The 20,107-nt window shown below is 39.2% G+C and overlaps 1 protein-coding gene across 1 annotated transcript; it reads right to left on the reverse strand.

Annotated features, from left to right (window-relative positions):
- Positions 1-2,279: 2,279 nt before the first annotated feature.
- Positions 2,280-2,991, reverse strand: LOC110895012 (pathogenesis-related protein PR-1). The gene has a single exon (XM_022142269.2). The coding sequence runs from the start codon at positions 2,969-2,971 to the stop codon at positions 2,420-2,422; it is 552 nt and encodes a 183-aa protein (XP_021997961.1). The 5' UTR covers positions 2,972-2,991; the 3' UTR covers positions 2,280-2,419.
- Between the last annotated feature and the right edge of the window lie 17,116 nt (positions 2,992-20,107).

Genomic DNA, 20,107 nt, shown 5'->3' on the forward strand with positions numbered 1-20,107 from the left:
CCAAATTCAAAGGAAAAACTCTTATACTTTATAAAACTAATAATAATTATAACTTGTTGGGTTGCCTGTTGGTGAAATAAAATACTTTTCTACCTTTAAAAATGTATTAGACTCTTCATTCTCCCACATGTGAACCTCATAACAGACGGTTAATTCACATCCGTTAGACGCAGGCCCGTCACCACTCATTACTAGGACTATGTTGTCTTAACCGGGCCCACACCTGGTCGAGAGGGGCATTACGCTATCCCTGAGAAAATTTCCAGCCTCCTGCCACATGACAGGAGTTGCACTCTCCACAAGAGCCGACCCTATGGAGTAAATGCACTGTAGTAGAAAACTCGGGTGGGATCAAGGGTCGAACCTGAGTCCTTCCCCATCATTTCCAATGCATCAACCAATTGGGCTGGAATCATCAACCAACTCTTCATTCTCCTATGTGATTTATGATTACTACATTGTGTTCTCTTATGTTATTGTTAAAGCCCAAATAAGAGAACTCAACCCAAAATATTAGTTTGGTTGGTAAGAAAGTCAACTTGGTCTATAAACCCTACCCTTATTGTTCATACAACCGAACTGATGTGGGACAATCTCATACTTTGTCAACATCCTCATCGGTTATTACCATGTTGGTTACAGCTGGTACCCTCTAGGCCACTACTCCGAATTTGGCTTTGATACCATTGTTACAAACCAAACATGTGAACTCAACTCATAAGACTAGTATGGTGAGTGAGAGAACCTACTCGGGGATAGGCCAATCCACCGCTCTTTGTGTTTGTCACTGGTTTCGTCCTGCCTTGCACTCATTAGGAGAGCGACACCAGCTCTCAACCAGTGATGCGTTCGTCGTAGACACGACTATCCACGTACACTTCTTCATTGACAAAGAAGCCGGTCCCTGATAAAGTCCTGGACTAGCCAGTAAACCCAAGCATTCAAGCACAACCCATAGCATACCAATCTTCATATATTTGGCTCGTGACACTCTCCCACCACCATTTCATGCATGTCCTCATGCATGCTTGTCGTCCCATACCAGCTCGCACACTTGACAATGCATAATTCCCAAGTGTTGAGCATGATTCACTTTTAGAGGGTAGGACACATGGCAACACAACGATGATCTTTTTTCTTTCCGGTTCAAAGTAGTGCATCAGATTACTTATGTTGGAGCCAATGTTCGTTGGTAGTTTCCACCACCATTGCGTAACTATACTCTAAACGTTAAGTACACTTTGGTTAAGATTAACGTTCCAACGTATGCGAAAATCGACCTACTCTGATATCACTTTGTCAAGGGGTTAGTTTTCGATCCCCGTATAGCATCCCCATTTCCCCGGGGATAAGCCAGTCCATTCCGCTCTTTGTATGGGTCACTGGTTTCGTCCTGCCTTTGACTCATCACGAGAGCGGGCCAACTGTCGACCGGTGGTGCGTTCGTCATAGACACGACTAGGCACGTACATTTCTTCAGTGACACTGAGGTCGTCCCTGATAAAGTCCCGGATTAGTCAGTAACCCCAAGCGTTCAAGCACAACCCATATCATACTAATCTTCAAATATTTGGCCCGTGACATTGGTCTATAAACTCTACAAGCGATGTGAGACAAGTCTCGTACCTTGTAACGGTTTTAGTTTGTAACAGTTATCTACGTCTGGGACTTACCATAATCGTCTATGAAGCTTACTTTTCGAACCAAACCTTCCACTAATAATTTCTATATTCGCAAATCAGACCTTTCAACCAGCGGCGGATCTATGTGTATCCTAGGGGGTACACGGGCTATCTCTCAACTTTCTTGGCGGAATGCGAAATAACTCTAAATGTACGGTAATTTTCTTTTTTTTTTTTCCGATTTATGAATGTACGGTTAAAAAATATTTTGGCATACCCCTGAATTTTTTTCTACATCCGCCACTGCTCTCAAAATGTACCCATCGATTTGCTTCTTGACCTAATACTACCCTTTATTTTCTCTAGTCCAAGGATTGTTTGGATGTAATGTAAAAGATTTACATCTGCTGAAAACTAACGATTTTATAAGTAGCATCGACCAGTCCATACTTTGTTATGTCTTTTGTTGTTTCAATTGTTTGGAACATATGATATAAAAAATGAGTAATTGTATTCCTTTAATTCATTAGTATTACCAACTCAAATTAGTTTGTCAAGAACACTTGTTTTTCTAGCAACTTTAGTTGGTTCGTCTGTGGATAAAGTTAGACATGATAAGGACAAGAGGATGATATCCGAGGAAATTTCTTTAACATAAATGCTACAATGAGTGGATCTTATTATTTAATAGATACCTTAAAATATCTATATGGTAATCCAAAATATTTGAATACTTACCAAAAGAGTTACACATTTTAATTTATTGGTATGCTGTCTACCAAAAATACAATAAAAACTCAATAAGGTTTTTCACCTATATAATTACCAGGTGGAAAATAATTACATGTCATGAAAACACCTCTACCCCCAAAGCAAGTAACTCTAGCACACCCAATCCTCTTGGTCTTTCTCCACACAATTTGTGTATAATGTCCACACTCCCTTCCTCCACTGCAAGAATTCGAACCATACCTATACCACCTTTGCTCCCCTACCCATGCCATTGCCGCTTGAGCCGGTGTCCACCCATAACCGCTACCCCAAAATATATTTTCTCCAAACGGCCCGTTTGAATGCTTTAACAAGCAATCTTGTCGCCTCTGCCTAGAGTACAAGTCGGCGTACCTTGCAAGCCCCGCGTCCCACACTAGTGGCGGCATTCGGAGGGCGGCTCGAGCCTTGTTTTGAATAGTTAAGAACTGAGTGATGACATTGCTTTGTGTTCGAGTTTTTTGTTTTGGGGGTGTGAGTGCATTAATAGAGTTTGAAACGAGGATGTTAAGGATTAAAAACAAAATAATAAGAGGTGGTTTTGGAAGAAACATTGTGGATTGAGTTTTCAGGTTCATTTGAATTGGTATATAGTGTTAGATTTATATCGAATATTATAAAATTTTTAGTAAAATATATGGTAGTTGGGTTTGGAGAATTTAAGGCGCAAATGAAGGTGGCACCCATGTTCGATAATGATTACCATTTTGTTTTTTAGGGAATAAATTAAAGGGTTGAAATATAGCCGCTTTTCATCATTATTAACGGAATAATTTTGGTGAAACAAACAATTACCTAAAAAATAATAGAAAAATCCTTACCTTTTCACTAAACTAGTTTTATACACAGCGTCACCCGGCGCGCTCAACGAAACCGTTCTTGATTGTGATAATACGTACGTTTTATATTACTACTCACAACACACGATCACGCTAAACCGAATCATTCCTGGTGTATTTAATTAGTTTAGTTATAAATATGAAAAAGATGGAATTAACAGAGAGATAAATTGTGAAAAATCTTGAAACGAAAGTAACAAATAATGCATTAAACAAAATATTTATGCTAAAAGAAGGGTACATAAGCATGATTTCCAAAAGAGCCAAAAAGAACTTCATCTCCTGATCTCAAAACGCAACTTGTACTGTTAGGATCTGAGGCTCTCATGATTGTGTTTGTTTGTGTAATTTGAACAAATCAATAGATATGAATTAAGATTAAATGCAGCGGAAATGAAAACAAACTTTGTAAACACAATCAAAGGGAAAACAGTTTTGATAAACACATGCTTCACATTAAGTCGAATGATAACAGATCAAATCAAAAGATTACAAAGCATGCTTACAAACTAAACTCCCCCTCAGCCTGTTGCTCAATGGTTGATTGCACAATATGAAAGGATTGGATCAGAGGAGAAGAACTCACTCTTTCAATCAAATGTAACAGTACAGGGTACTGTTCCATTTATAGGCAAATCAAACCACTGAAGCATCTAAGCTGACGTCACCATGAAAGTGACATCTAACAACCTAACAACCTGTAACCACTGATACATATAACTACTGCTAGCTAAATACTGATACTATTACAATAGACAAAGTAAACAACTGTTTCTTCATTCCACTGCTTCATTCCAAGCAGGGCTTTGGTCTTTAGCAGCACTTGACTTAGGGCAGTTGATTCACGAGCAGCACTTTGTCTTCAGCAGTTGTTGTACATAAGCAGTGCTTAATGAACAGCAGTTGTAGTATACGAACAGTGGATGAGGGCCATCAGATGTTATAACCACTTTCAAGGGGAAAGTCTAATGTAAAACAACTGTTTATGATGAATCCACTGTTGTGAACCGGTTTTGGCTCTCATTATCTGTTCCTCTGATAGGGTTCAATCCCAACAATCTCCCCCTGGAACAGATAATGCCAAAACCTTTCATTATTCTTGGATCTTTATTGTCTCATCAGAAGTTCCCTAACTTGTCCTTTAAATTGTAGCTCAAAATCCATGGAACTTGTGTCAGCCTCATCCCTACACAGTGTAAGCTCAAGGAGATCTTGTAGATCTTCAACACCCAGGCCCAGTGCTTGTTCCCTTGATATGTGCTTAACTTCTCTATTGGATCTGATCACTGTCAATATATGGGTCTTTTGATCAGACATCCATTTTAGTATTTTTGAACCCAATGGGTTTCTTGGGAGAGGTTTATTTACTGATAAGTTGGGAGATTGTGGCCTTGTAAGAATTTGTTGATCAGTACTCTGAGCTTTTGCTAGTTCAGAGTTTTCAGCTTACATTTGTTTGAAGGCCTTTTTTATGATTTCATTTGCTGCAGCTATGTCTTCTGCAGTTTCCTGTTCAATCTGCTCTTGTCTTTTTCTTTGATCTAACTCAGTGGCTGAGACATCTGCTGATGTGATTAGTGGTTTAGGAGCGCTGATCCGTTCTGGCTCTTTGTGTTCAGGCTTCTGTGGTAAACTAGAATCTGTCATTCTTCTTTTCTTTAGCCTTTCATAAGCCTCATCTGTATACTGCTTTGTCCATTTTGCTATGGCTTTAGCAGTTCCCACCTTTGCATCAACCAATTCCTGCTTCTTTCTTTTGTATTCTGAAGTAAGCTTATCAATGGTCTGTTTGTATTTGCTACAATTTGGAGCTGTCCTTTTCTTACTTGGATCATTTTTGATTCTCTTGATTCCGTTTACCTCATGCTTTAGTGCAATGAGTGGCCATTCACTGAATTCTTCTTCTTTGGCTGGATAAAACTTTTCTTTCATGATGAATTCAAGATACTCCTTTCTCATTACCTTTTGTAGGGCAGCATCAGGTGGCATATTTGACATGTCTTTGCTCAGGTCTTTTGCATAATCTTCCATTTGTTTGACCTTAGTGAGTAAAAATTCCATTCTCTCAGAAATGGCTTTATCACCTTGATCTTTGCATTCAATTCTAGCTCTTATATCTGCTAGCCTGGCTTTGAGTTTTAGATACTCATTCATGTTTACTGGATTCCTGAAGCCAATGAGAGAAGGAAATCTACTTTTCCAAGGATCATCCACCGTATAGAATTGTTTCATCTCATCATTTACAGCTTCCAATTCCAGTGGATAACTTTCAGCAGCAGATACAATGTTTGCAGGGTTTACTGGTTTGGCCAGAGTTGGCGGAGTGGATGGTTGTGGCTTGATAACAGTGTAAGGTGTGGAGGATAATGGAGTAGGTGCTGGTATATCATCATTATTCTTCTGAAATTTCCTTTTTCTTGTGTAAAGCTTTTTGGGTGAAGGAGGTTTTGGTTGTGATGTGACACTGGCTTGTATGTTGATTGTAGAAATGGTGAGAGCAGTGGTGGATGGCTGGCAAACAGCTGTTGAAACAACTGGTGTTTCAACCTCTGTTGTCATTACAACTGCTGATGTGTCAGTAGATGTCTTCTGCTTTTGAGCAGGTGGTGATTTGATGGGTGGTGATGTAGTTGAAGTGATAGCTTTTGGTGGTGAGGTGATTTTAGGTGGAGGTAGGGCAGTGGTTGTAGTGTGTGTTGGAGTGATGGTTTTAACAACTGCTGAAACTACTGATGTACCAACAGTTGTTGAGACAGCAGGAGTTACATCAGCTGTTTTGGGTAGAGGTTTGGTGCTTGAAGTTTTTGAGAGATGGTTTAGAAGCATGCTTTTCTTTTTCTGGTTTAACATAAAGACCATTATCTATTCCCTTTTTCTTCCATTCCTTAATTTTCTGCCCCTTTTTGGCATTATCTGAGGGTAATTGATCAATGAAAAGAACATTGGAAGGATCAGTGCTAGTGGTATTCAAAATATGGGCTTTTATAGCCTTGATGTCTGCTTGGGTGTTCTAAACCTTGACTCCATCATGTTTCTCAGTTCTTGCACATATATTGCGTGTTGCTGATCTGCCATTTGTCTTTGTTTTTCGAGCAGGAGTTGAAATAAATTCCATAGCTCATTTGCAGCAGGTGCAGGTTGTGCAGGTGCTTGAGCTGGAACAGCAGTGGGTTGTACATTTTGAGCTATTAACAGCTATTGCACCCTATCATTTAATTCAGCAACAGACGTTTCAAGGTTGTCAATTCTCCCCGTCAATTCCTGATATTGTAAATCATCACCCAATTTAATGCGATCATCTGATTCCCCACCAGCAGTGGTTGTATCAATGTGTGAGTTAAGAACTGAGTCCCAAAAATCATTCATTGATGCCCCTTGTTCTTGGTATTGGGGTCTTCTTCCTTCAGCACTTGATAGCCTTTTGAAGGTACCAGTGGTCATAACAAACTCACTGGTGGTTCTCAGAGGTGCTATAGAAGGAATTGCCTTCAAGGGAGTCTGATTAATGTAACCACTGTCCAAGTGTAAATCAGTGGGTTCAACACTTGTAGTGGCTGCTCCACTTGAACTACTGTCAGGAATTACTTGTAATCCCTGCAGTGTAACCTCCTCAATTGTTGCTGGGATAGCAGAGGCAAGAGTATCAGACCCAGTCACTTGTGGGAGTGTACTCTCAGTGATAGGTTGTCACACCCCCCAAATACCACTTGCGGAAACACCGCGGGGTGTGTGAAGTACCAGGATCCAAGCCACCAATCACATTGAACTATAGCATATATTTAAATAAAAATTTCATTCATTATCGTAAAGTGTTACAAAACATTGAACATAATTCATTGTATACAGCGGAAGCATAAATCACTTATTAAGTGTTTCATAAATCAGGTGTTCAAAACCGTTAGATTTGTGTTGCGATTCCGTATATCTCGACCCATGACCACTCCAGCCTTCCAGACAACAAGTTCCATGATATAAACCTACTAACCTGCAAGCATGCAGACAAGTGTGTCAGACGACGCTGGTGAGTTCAAAGTTTTGTTACCGAGTTAGTTACCAGTTACGTGTATAAAACAGTTCAACAATTTGATTTGATGTTGTTATTAACTCGATTACCGAAATGGCTATAAGATGTGTTTACCCAACCCCAATGTCTCTATCAAAACATTGGCCATGCTTTAAGGAAATTAGTTCACGCCCGACCACCCTGGTACGGTGTGAGGGTGCCAAACCTAATAGCGCTATCAACTAATAACCTCGTTGCCTCCTCGGCAACTGTCGGTAGATGTAAGGGGTCTTATGTGATTGAAACTGAGTAATAATAACAAACATCCCAATAACTAGCATTCCTCCCTGGAACGTTACCCGATATCCCTCCCGGGATGCATGCTTGGAAAAAGAGCAGTGAACTCACCTTAGATGTGCTCGGTATGTTACGTTACATTACCCGTTTCCAATTAGCCAACCAAACCCTACCGTAGTTACCAAAAACAGTCAGTTCTGTGTATTCATTATTCACATATTCCTCGCACGCATTACTCAAGTAATAAACAACCAAGCACATACCATCGCGTAAATCATAGCAAGTATCCGGTTCATAGCTATGACACAAGTTCATGTTACACCGAAGCACACATCGAATGGTTCGGTTCACATTCAAGTAATCAGGTTAGTTGTAACTAAAATCATGCAACATAATAAGCCGATTGTTATTGTGTAATTATCTAACAGGCACACGAGTTCACATTACAGTTTCATGCCCCAAATAAACAATTAACGGTCTAGTAAGTTATTCCCGTAGGTATGCGGCCCGTGTGGTTCAGGCCTAATCAACATTAGGCCCAACCAGTGTTGTGTGTGTAACTAGGCTCAATGTGCAGCCCATGCCCATGGCAGCCCACTACCTTGGTGTGGTTCTCAACCGTTCCTGGCCCAATTAAACTAGTCCAATGATTACCTTGGTGTGGCTCCCTAGGTTTCTTGACCAATTACTTGAATAATTTCATCAAATATTAAAGCAACAGTTTGTATTTTCTAATTCACCACTTAATCAACTTCCTAGGTTCCTCATGGCTTATTAATAAAATTCTAACACACAATCCAATTATCCCATAATCCAATCGATTCTGCTATACATCTTGATTTACCAATTTGTTGTTTCATCACTTGTCATGCATATGGGTATGTAGATAGCTTTAAACTCATACAATCATCATAAGAGTTTGTCACAACAGTTAATGATCACCCACAACACATACTCAATATAATTATCTTCTAACCATTACATGTTAAATAGCTAAAAAAAGGTTAACATAACGTCGCATACAATCCCTAATCTAAACACGATTTGTATCCCCTTCCATATCGATGATCTTATACGTTCACAAACAACAACTACAATCTAGGCATGTAATTTACGAAACACAAAACACCACACAAGATTATTCAAGAAACTCAAACTAATGCATTAACATACTAACCGGAATTGATGAGATACAACTAGAAGGCTTCGATGAAGAGAGGGGGTTTCTTGTCGCGGCCCCGACCCACCCTGGACGGAGTCGGGGCCCGCGATGCAGATTTCAGTGGTACCCGTGGTATTTAATTTATGCGACAGCGGAAGTCTTTTTACAACAGGATCTTTTCACCGGAAAATGCTCGTTTAAGATATTACACAAAGTTTAAGGGATAAATCCCATAATTTACAATAAGTTGATTTCACACAGAAATCTTTATTTTCCAAAACATGTTTTATTCATTTATTTACACTGAGCCACTTCTCTGAGCTTGATAGTGCTTTACTGCACTTTTCCTGGATCACATAGATCACCTGAAACATGTTTGAAAAAGGTTTTGTCAGCGGGGAAATACTGAGTGAATCATTCCATTTTCTAAAACGACCCGTTAGTTATAAATTACAGTATTAAGAGCGATTACAATGTTTCTATCAACCAATTATCAAGAATGGGTATTTGTCACTCGACCGGATCTGTGACTGTGGTCATACCACTATTGGGTCCCGTTGCCCCAATAGTGACGGTTTACTCACACAGAGTATAATCACTCACATAGAGTGATACTCACTCACATAGAGTGATAAAAATAGTAATGTGCACAATACCCCACATACCAGCTGTAATTTGGTGATTACAAAGACTTAATCCCTGTAATTATAACCTTGAAAATAACTTGAGGTATTGTAATACTTACTCACAAACGGTGAGAAAACAATTTAAAAAGAAGAATGACTCACATTGCAGATTAACGAGCAATAGATATAAGCCTACTGATTAGCCTTGATTACACCTAGTTTAACACAATGCACACACAGACAGGTTAGTAACTAATACAGCAGTTACGACAATTCACGAGATTAAACCTTCACAACGATTAATCAGTGCAATACTCGATAATTCAATCGGATTCACAACGAATAACAGAGCATAGTCCGAATTCGAACAGCACTCTAATATTCAAGTCGAAATCACGACGAATAATCAAAGTACAAGCTCAATTGAGCAGCACCTGGACTATCGTTGGATAGTTATAATCGATCGGACGTTGAATCGTAATAGCGATCGAGTTATTACCCTGATTGCGGCAGCGTTTCGATAATTGTGTGTGTTTGTGAACTGTATTCGCTATAACTCAGAGCACAATTAGAATTTGAACGTCGAATTAAAGCACAGAACTAAGTCCCACTGCCCTCTATTTATAGCTGGAATTTGTCCTCCCTCGCGCCACGCGAGGAAGACCTGTGTACCCGTCGCGTGGCGCGACGGGTCTATTTCGTAGCCTAGGTTGTTTCGTGTCCCAGTAGCTTGGATGTGTTGTTACTTCAAACGAATTTTACTTCTCCAGCAAGTATTTCAAGATAAATGTCCAATAGGGTTTAACCCCCTTGAGTTTTAGGGGCCCTGATCCTGATTCCGATCATTACGAAAATTTTAGGGTTTATACGGAATCACTTGGGTTTCTCAATTAGGGTTTCCTTAATAGCTAATTACCATCCTAATTATCGATTTTCGTGACAGTTGTTATATCCTCCCCACCTTAAGAAAAATCTCGTCCTCGAGATTTATTGGAATAAATGAGGATATTTGCGCTTCATTTCTGATTCTAGCTCCCAAGTATATTCTGGTCCTCTCTTTGAATTCCATTTGACCTTGACCAACACCAGTCGTTTATGTTTGAGAAATTTGACTTTTCTATCTTCGATCTGTAGTGGTTTGTCTATAAACTTTAACTTTTCGTTCACCTCTACCTCTTGAAGTGGTACTACCAGGGACTCATCTGATAGACATTTCTTGAGATTGGATACATGAAATACATCATGTACTCCGGCTAATTCTTCTGGTAGCTGTAAACGATAAGCTACTGGTCCTATTCGTTGAATCACGGGGAATGGTCCAACGTACCTTGGACTTAGCTTTCCTTTCTTACCGAAGCGTACTACTCCTTTCCAAGGAGAAACTTTTAAAAGTACTTTATCTCCGACTTGAAATTCTAAAGGCTTGCGACGATTGTCTGCATAGCTTTTCTGGCGATCTCTGGCTGTTTTTAATCTTTCCTTGATCTGTGTTATCTTGTCAGTAGTTTCTTGTACAATTTCAGGACCTGATAATTGACTTTCTCCTATTTCTGCCCAACATACTGGGGTTCTGCACTTGCGTCCATACAATGCTTCGAATGGTGCAGCTTCGATGCTTGAATGATAATTATTGTTATAGGAGAATTCAATTAATGGCAAATGGCTATCCCAATTACCACCAAAGTCAATTACACATGCTCGGAGCATGTCTTCTAGAGTTTGTATTATCCTTTCACTCTGTCCGTCTGTTTGTGGATGATATGCAGTACTTAGATTTAGTCGAGTTCCCATTGCTTTCTGAAAACTTTTCCAGAAATGAGATGTAAAACGACTATCTCTATCCGATACAATGGAGAGCGGGACTCCATGTAGGGATACTACCTCGTCCACGTAGAGTTGTGCTAACCTTTCCATGCTAAAGGTTTTTTTCATTGGTAGGAAATGAGCTGACTTGGTTAATCGGTCTACGATTACCCAAATCGCATCATTACCTCTTTTGGTTTTGGGTAACTTTGTAACAAAATCCATTGTTATGAGTTCCCATTTCCATACAGGCATTTCTAATTGTTGAAGTAGTCCTGAAGGTTTCTGGTGTTCTGCCTTAACTTGTGAACAAGTTAAACACTTGGATACGTATTCAGCTATATCCTTTTTCATTCCTATCCACCAAAATTATTTCTTAAATCTTGGTACATCTTATTGTTTCCTGGATGCATAGTATACCTAGATTTATGAGCTTCTTCTAAAATCTTATTTCTTAACTCTCCTTGCTTAGGTACCCAAATTCGTTTCTTATGGAATTTCCAAATTCCATCATTTCCTTGTTCTAATTCTTTTAAGTAACCTTTCATTCCTTCAGCATCGTCTTGGATTGCTGTTTTTTGAACTTCTTTAATTTGTGCCATTAAATCTACTTGTAGATTTAACCTCAGGGCACGGACTCGTTTCTGTTTCTCATGGTACTTACGACTTAAGGCATCTGCAACTACATTTGCCTTTCCTTCGTGATATTGTATATCACAGTCGTAATCACTTAGCATCTCCATCCATCTTCTTTGCCTCATGTTTAGTTCTTTTTGCCCAAATATATATTTTAAACTTTTATGATCTGTATAGACAGTAAACTTACTTCCGTACAGATAATGTCTCCATATCTTAAGGGCAAAAATTATGGCTCCTAATTCTAGATCATGAGTCGTATAATTCTCTTCGTGCTTTTTCAATTGCCTAGAAGCATACGCAATTACCTTCTTGCGTTGCATCAACACACATCCATAGCCTAACTTTGAAGCATCACAATATACTTCAAAATCTTCTGTTCCTTCGGGTAAAGCTAAGATTGGTGCATTCGTCAACCTATGCTTTAAAATCTTAAAGGCTTCTTCTTGTCTAGGTCCCCATTCAAACTTAGCGGCTTTACAGGTTAACTTAGTTAATGGTACGGCTATCTTAGAAAAATCTTTGATAAATCGTCTATAGTATCCAGCTAAGCCTAGAAAACTTCTTATCTCCATTGCTGTTTGTGGGACTTTCCATTTTGTAATGGCTTCTATCTTAGCAGGATCTACATGGATACCTTCATGATTTACCACATGACCTAAGAATTGTACTTCTTGTAGCCAAAATTCACACTTTGAGAATTTGGCATAAAGCCTTTCTTTTCTTAACAAAGTTAAGAGAACGTGTAAACGCTCACAATGTTCTTTTTGGCTTTTAGAGTAAATAAGTATATCGTCGATGAAAACGATTACAAATTTATCCAAATATGGTTTACAGATGCGATTCATCATGTCCATGAATGCTGCTGGAGCATTCGTTAATCCAAAGGGCATGACTGTAAACTCATAATGACCATACCTAGTTCTGAAAGCAGTTTTAGGTATGTCTTCTTCTTGTACTTTCAACTGATGGTATCCGGATCTTAAATCTATCTTTGAAAAATACCTAGCTCCTTGCAATTGATAAAAAAGATCATCAATCCTAGGTAGTGGGTATCGATTCTTAATCGTAACCTTATTCAATTCTCTATAATCGATACACATTCTCATCGATCCATCTTTCTTTTTCACAAACAGTACTGGTGCACCCCAAGGGGATGAACTCGGTTGTATGAATCCTTTGCTTAGTAATTCATCTAATTGCTTTTTCAATTCTAGCATTTCGGTAGGTGCTAATCTATAAGGTGCTTTAGCTATTGGTGCAGTACCTGGAATTAAATGAATTCTAAACTCTACTTCCCTATCAGGTGGTAATCCAGGTAATTCTTCTGGAAAAACGTCTGGGTATTCTGAGACTACGGGGATGTCCTGAAGTTCTTTATCTTTAGTGTTAATGATTACTGAAATCATATACACCATTTCCTGTTTTCTCGAATAACTAGCCAATTTCATTACTGAGATAAATTTCAGTGGCTTTCGAGGTTTATCTCCAGTAATCAAAATTACTTCTCCTGTAGGGGTTTGAATTTCTACTGCATTTTTGTCACATAGGATTCGTGCATGGTTGGCTATTAACCAATCCATTCCTAATACTATATCGAATCCGGCTAAATTCATTGGTAACAGATTTGCAGAAAACTTATGGCCTGATAATTCTATTTTTCCTTCTTGCCAGATTTTATCTATGTTCACAGAATTTCCTTCTACGGTTTCAACTGTGAAAATTTGCCTAAGAGTGGTTAACGGTAACTTAAGAGCGTGACAAAATGAAGTATTAATAAAACTTTGGTTCGCACCCGAGTCAAATAATACTTTTGCAAATACGTCATGTACTAGGAACGTACCGGCTATCACATCTGGAATGAGTTCGGCCTCTTGAGTGGTTAGCTGGAATGCTCGCGCATTTCTCTTAGTTGCTCCTTCAGCTGGTTTGGCTTGGTTAACTACAGGTTTAGCTAACTTAGGACATTCAAATTGAAAGTGTCCCCTTTCTCTGCAGTTATAACAAACTCTTGTTTTCTTCCTGCAGTCTTCTTCCCGATGTCCTTTTATTTTGCAAAAATTGCAAACCATGTTGCATTGTCCATAATGCTTCTTTTTGCAAATTTTGCAGAACGGAGATGATGAGGACTGCCAGGTTCCTCTTTTCTTGGTATTACCCACCCGAAATCCTTGGGTAATCTTTTGAGCTATTTCCTTCTTGCGATCTTCTTCTCTTGTGCGCACCAACTCATCCGTTAGGGTATTAGCTAATTCTACTGCATCGTCAATAGTACGAGGTCTTGCGGCTTTGACGATGTTTCGGATTTCACTAATTAACCCCCAGATATAACAAGAGATAAGTACCGGTTCTGGCGAAGCCAGTGTTGGTACTACCCTTGCGTATTCAAAGAATGTCGAAGTATAGCCCTGACAATCTACTCCGGTCATACGGTGACTTAGGAACTTGTTTGCCATTTGTTCCTTCTCGTATTCGGGACAGAATTTTCTTTCAACAAGACTCTTAAATTCTTCCCAATTCATTGCATAGGCTACCCTTCTTCCTTTTGCCTGGAGGACCGTGTTCCACCATTCGAGTGCTCCTTCTTTGAACAGATTTGATGCATACATCACTTGATCCTCTTCGGCACATTTGCTTATTGCAATTACTGCTTCGGTTTTCTCTAACCAACGCAGTGTTGCAGTTGCCCCTTCGTTACCTGCAAATTCAGCGGGTTTGCAAGCAAGAAATTCTTTGTAAGTGCAACCAGACGTTGCAGCTTTCATTCTTTTAAGGAGTGGGGCCTGCTGCGGATCATGATTGTCATGATTGCCGCCTCCATTTATGCTGTTACTGCCGTTATCTTCTGGAATACGTTTACTAGGAATTAATTGTGGTTCGGCAGGTTTCTGAACAGCAGCTACAATTTCTGGAATAGCATGAGCTATCCCTTGGGCGATAAAGTGCTCGATATCTTGTCGAGTTATATATTGATCTTCCTGTTCTTGCTCAGATTGATTTACTTCATTAATTGGTTCATTGTTAGCGTTTTCCATCAGCTAATTTGGTAAAATTATTAGTGTCTAACTTATCAATGACAAAATTCTCATAGATAAATACATAGATTATCACAACATACAAGCATAACCAAAATTGTCGATTTCTCGACTTTTACTTTGTTATGGTATATTGTATATGCATCCATACACACCATATTTTACAGAGTTTTATTGCCCATTTTACAGAAGTTTTGAGTTACTATTATACAATACGGCTTTTGACGGTTCTAGTAACGATGCTCCCTCTCATCGTACTTCCAAGTTAGATGCTCCCCCATTTCCCTGATCTTATTTCCTGTACCTATCAGTTCTTCACCGAACTGACGGAGTTCAGCTAGGTTTTCATTACTCATGGGAGGATTTGGGATTGGTTCTGGGTCAAATTGTGGAAGGAAACTATAAGGACTGTTGACTATGTTTTGGAATTGCCAGTCATTGGTCCACCATTCCTCCATTTGACCTAATGGTCTGGTATGAACTAGTGGGTCTGGAATAGCTGGTCCTAGGTTTAGTGGGAATTGAGCTGTAACAGGATAAGAGAAAAGATTATCGTTGATAGGCTCTATAACATCACAATTATCCAGTAGGCGGTTTATTTCGTCCTGGAACGTGATTTCCTCAGATTGTTTAGAGCTTTCGCCAATCTCTATTCCCTTTTGTTTCAGATCTATTCCTATTTCCTTTTCGGGTGGTTTTGAACTTTCTCCCGTTTCTATTTCCTTTCCCTTGCTCATGATCACAGGATTTTCTATTTTAGGGAGTCTCCTAGTGGCAGGTTTCCTACGGCGTACTTTCCTCCACCCTACATATCTTCTCTTCTTTTTAGGTTTGGCTTTTTCCAGTGGTGGAGCTTGGAATTCCACAGGTTCTTCTATGTCAGCAATGTAACCAGTAAAGTCGTGAGAGACTTCGATAGGCACTGGATATAAGTTGAGATTCTGGAAGGCTTCCGACATCTCATTCATGCTGCATAGCATATATGCAAAATGCAATGTTAAAACTTTGGAACAAAGTTTAACAAACAAACACTGAAGTTTTATTGCATATTACTTTTTGTACAGAAATAACGGAAATAAACACACTGGGATTTTATTTATTTACGGGATTGTGATTTCTCTTACTAGACCCAACTTATCGGATATTTAGAGATTAGCATTTTCTGCTACAGTAGCTAGCATATAAAGATTTGCCCATTTCTCGTCTATTTTATCTTCCCAAGGTGTACTATTACCCAACTCTTGGACTTCTGGGTTGAACCTAACTCTCTTGGTTCGGGGTTTCTTTTTCTCCTGACTCTTTTTAAGTATCGAATCCCTTTTCTCTGGGGAAAGAGGATTCTCATAGTTTGCCTTGCGGACAAAAATTCCTTCTAGGTTTAATGGGTTTTTAGAAGAAGATGCCACATCTAGTTTGTGGTAGATAGCAGACAGCTTTCGCTTACCCATACTGTAACTAAAATAACCAGTTAATACAACATATAATCACCGGATAACAATTAGTAAAACTAAGCATTTGGACAAAATACTTAATTTAGGCTTAATCAGTGGCTCGATCAGTGGCTCAATTTAATTATTAGCTCTGATACCACCTTCTGTCGCGGCCCCCGACCCACCCTGGACGGAGTCGGGGCCCCCGATGCAGATTTCAGTGGTACCCGTGGTATTTAATTTATGCGACAGCGGAAGTCTTTTTACAACAGGATCTTTTCACCGGAAAATGCTCGTTTAAGATATTACACAAAGTTTAAGGGATAAATCCCATAATTTACAATAAGTTGATTTCACATAGAAATCTTTATTTTCCAAAACATGTTTTATTCATTTATTTACACTGAGCCACTTCTCTGAGCTTGATAGTGCTTTACTGCACTTTTCCTGGATCACATAGATCACCTGAAACATGTTTGAAAAAGGTTTTGCCAGCGGGGAAATACTGAGTGAATCATTCCATTTTCTAAAACGACCCGTTAGTTATAAATTACAGTATTAAGAGCGATTACAATGTTTCTATCAACCAATTATCAAGAATGGGTATTTGTCACTCGACCGGATCTGTGACTGTGGTCATACCACTATTGGGTCCCGTTGCCCCAATAGTGACGGTTTACTCGCACAGAGTATAATCACTCACATAGAGTGATACTCACTCACATACAGTGATAAAAATAGTAATGTGCACAATACCCCATATACCAGCTGTAATTTGGTGATTACAAAGACTTAATCCCTGTAATTATAACCTTGAAAATAACTTGAGGTATTGTAATACTTACTCACAAACGGTGAGAAAACAATTTAAAAAGAAGAATGACTCACATTGCAGATTAACGAGCAATAGATATAAGCCTACTGATTAGCCTTGATTACACATAGTTTAACACAATGCACACACAGACAGGTTAGTAACTAATACAGCAGTTACGACAATTCACGAGATTAAACCTTCACAACGATTAATCAGTGCAATACTCGATAATTCAACCGGATTCACAACGAATAACAGAGCATAGTCCGAATTCGAACAGCACTCTAATATTCAAGTCGAAATCACGACGAATAATCAAAGTACAAGCTCAATTGAGCAGCACCTGGACTATCGTTGGATAGTTATAATCGATCGGACGTTGAATCGTAATAGCGATCGAGTTATTACCCTGATTGCGGCAGCGTTTCGATAATTGTGTGTGTTTGTGAACTGTATTCGCTATAACTCAGAGCACAATTAGAATTTGAACGTCGAATTAAAGCACAGAACTAAGTCCCACTGCCCTCTATTTATAGCTGGAATTTGTCCTCCCTCGCGCCACGCGAGGAAGACCTGTGTACCCGTCACGTGGCGCGACGGGTCTATTTCGTAGCCTAGGTTGTTTCGTGTCCCAGTAGCTTGGATGTGTTGTTACTTCAAACGAATTTTACTTCTCCAGCAAGTATTTCAAGATAAATGTCCAATAGGGTTTAACCCCCTTGAGTTTTAGGGGCCCTGATCCTGATTCCGATCATTACGAAAATTTTAGGGTTTATACGGAATCACTTGGGTTTCTCAATTAGGGTTTCCTTAATAGCTAATTACCATCCTAATTATCGATTTTCGTGACAGTTGTTATATTTCTTGTCGCCGATCACCGAGAGTGCCAAGGGCGCTAGGGTTTACAACGCGTTGAGTTTTGTGAGAAGTGAAACACGCTACGCAAATATGGACTAATCTATAAGCCGGACCCTTAATGGGCTTCAAAGACATTTAGGCCAGCGACGAAACCCACATGGCGACAATGAAAGATATGTTTCGTTTACGGGGGTACATTTTTCGTCGAGCCCCTTACTCGCTATAATAAGTTTTATTTATAAGTTTTATTATTAAATGATCAACTATTAAACCACCAAACAATACTTATACTACAATCATTGGGCCGCAAACAACTATTTCACATGGACTGTCAGATCAAGTAACAAACAATATTCACTGTCTTGATGATAATATGAAACCATGCAATTCAAATCAAGTATCAATGTGTTGAAGTACTATTGGACCGATCTCACATGTTGAACATTAGCACATGGCTACTTTATTGAGCCAAGATATAACATGGCTGATCTCATATCATCACATGTAGTATAGATTTAATATTTCAACATATGATTGGGCCAATATAGATTTAATAACATGACCGATCTCATATGATTGGGCCGCTAATATTAGTTCTTTACCAAGTGTGTTATGAATACATAGTCATCCAAATAGACTACTCATGACACCATGTGCAAATTGTAAAACAAGTGATGGTGCGTAGGAGAAAGACCTTGAATCTCGGTTGTCACATAGGTGATTGAGAGGAACTGGTTTGTGTCTGTACTATATCAACTGCATGCAACAAGGGTAGTATGGATTGTGGTAATGAAATGGGTGAAGATATGGGTGTTGAAAGAGACATGTCCTTGGGATCAAGACTGAGGAAGATGGATCCAATTGGATCCAGAGCTTCATAATGTGGGGTCCCTGTGTCTACAACCTGATCCTTTTGTGAGGATGCAAGAGGAGTTTGAGGCAAGGGAAGAGATCTTTCTTCCATCTGTTGTGAGGAAGTAGCAGCAGTGGTTGTTGGTGACATTTGTGTTGTCACTGGCAGTGGCTCTGGGATCTCATCTTCCAGAGTTGCCTTTGATTTGGGTTTGGGGGGCTTTTTGGATGTTTTCTTTTTGGTCTTTTTGGTAATGGCAGGTGTGGGTTTCAAAGCAGTGGTTGTGCTGCTATGATCACCTGGAGAAGTGGGCTCAGCAGCAGATACCTAAGGAGCAGTGGTAGCTGCTAAATTCTGCTCAGGCACCTCTGCTTTTGTTTTTGTAGGTGTTAACATTCTAGTGAATGTTTCAGGTGTTAAACCATTTATTTGAAAATAAACACCTTGTTTGAGCAAATTTTCATTTTCTTTTCCAAATTTTCGTTTAAAATAGTAGCTTAGAAACCTTGGAAAAAGTAGAAATAATTTGCTGTCAACATTTTTTACCAAATCATCAAAGATCTCCTGCGAATAGTTATAATTTTCATTATGTAAAATGGCATAACCCAGACATTGGATCTTTAATGGTATTTCGTTAAAAGCAGTTGTTTTATTTGAAACACACATCAAAAGAGTGTGAAATAAAAACCTAGGTGTAGAAGGGAAGAAATCTTTTTGTAAGGTATCCTTTTTTGTTTGTTCTGCATACCCCTTTTCAGAAAATCAGTTTTTAACTCGTTTTTAGGAAAAGAAGTTTTACCTTGCTGATCATCGAGTTTAAAGACTTCCGAGATGGATTGTGGAGTAATTTGAATCTGTTGACCCTGTATGGAAGAGTTGATGGCTATGACGGTCTCGCCTTGTTTGTCAAGGGTAGCATTTTTCCAAAACTCTCTCTGGGTTTGTTGGTAAATTGGAGCATCTGCTGTAAGCAAAGTTTTGTACTTTGATGCAGACATGATGTCGATGATGGAATTGAAGGTGTGGGTGGTAGTAAGTTTTGTGAGTAAACCCAAATAAATGTGAGGGGATCTGTGTGGGATTTCAATGGGTTCAACGGCCATTTGAGTGACCTCTTTGGAAGATGATGATGATTTTGATTTCGTCATTTCGATGAAGAAGAACGAAGAATGATTTGAGATGGAAGGTTGGAAACTGCTTTGAGAAGAGAATTTTGGAATTCAATTCGACAGTGTAAAACCCTGTTTGGGGTTTTGGACAGGGTTTTATTTAGGGAAAAAGTGAATGCTGATGTGACAGCGGTTACAAAGATCTGATGGCTAGAAACTGACCACGTGTCAACCTCTGATGAGAAG

Source organism: Helianthus annuus, chromosome 12 (genome assembly GCF_002127325.2).
Source record: "Helianthus annuus cultivar XRQ/B chromosome 12, HanXRQr2.0-SUNRISE, whole genome shotgun sequence".
Taxonomy (NCBI): domain Eukaryota; kingdom Viridiplantae; phylum Streptophyta; class Magnoliopsida; order Asterales; family Asteraceae; genus Helianthus; species Helianthus annuus.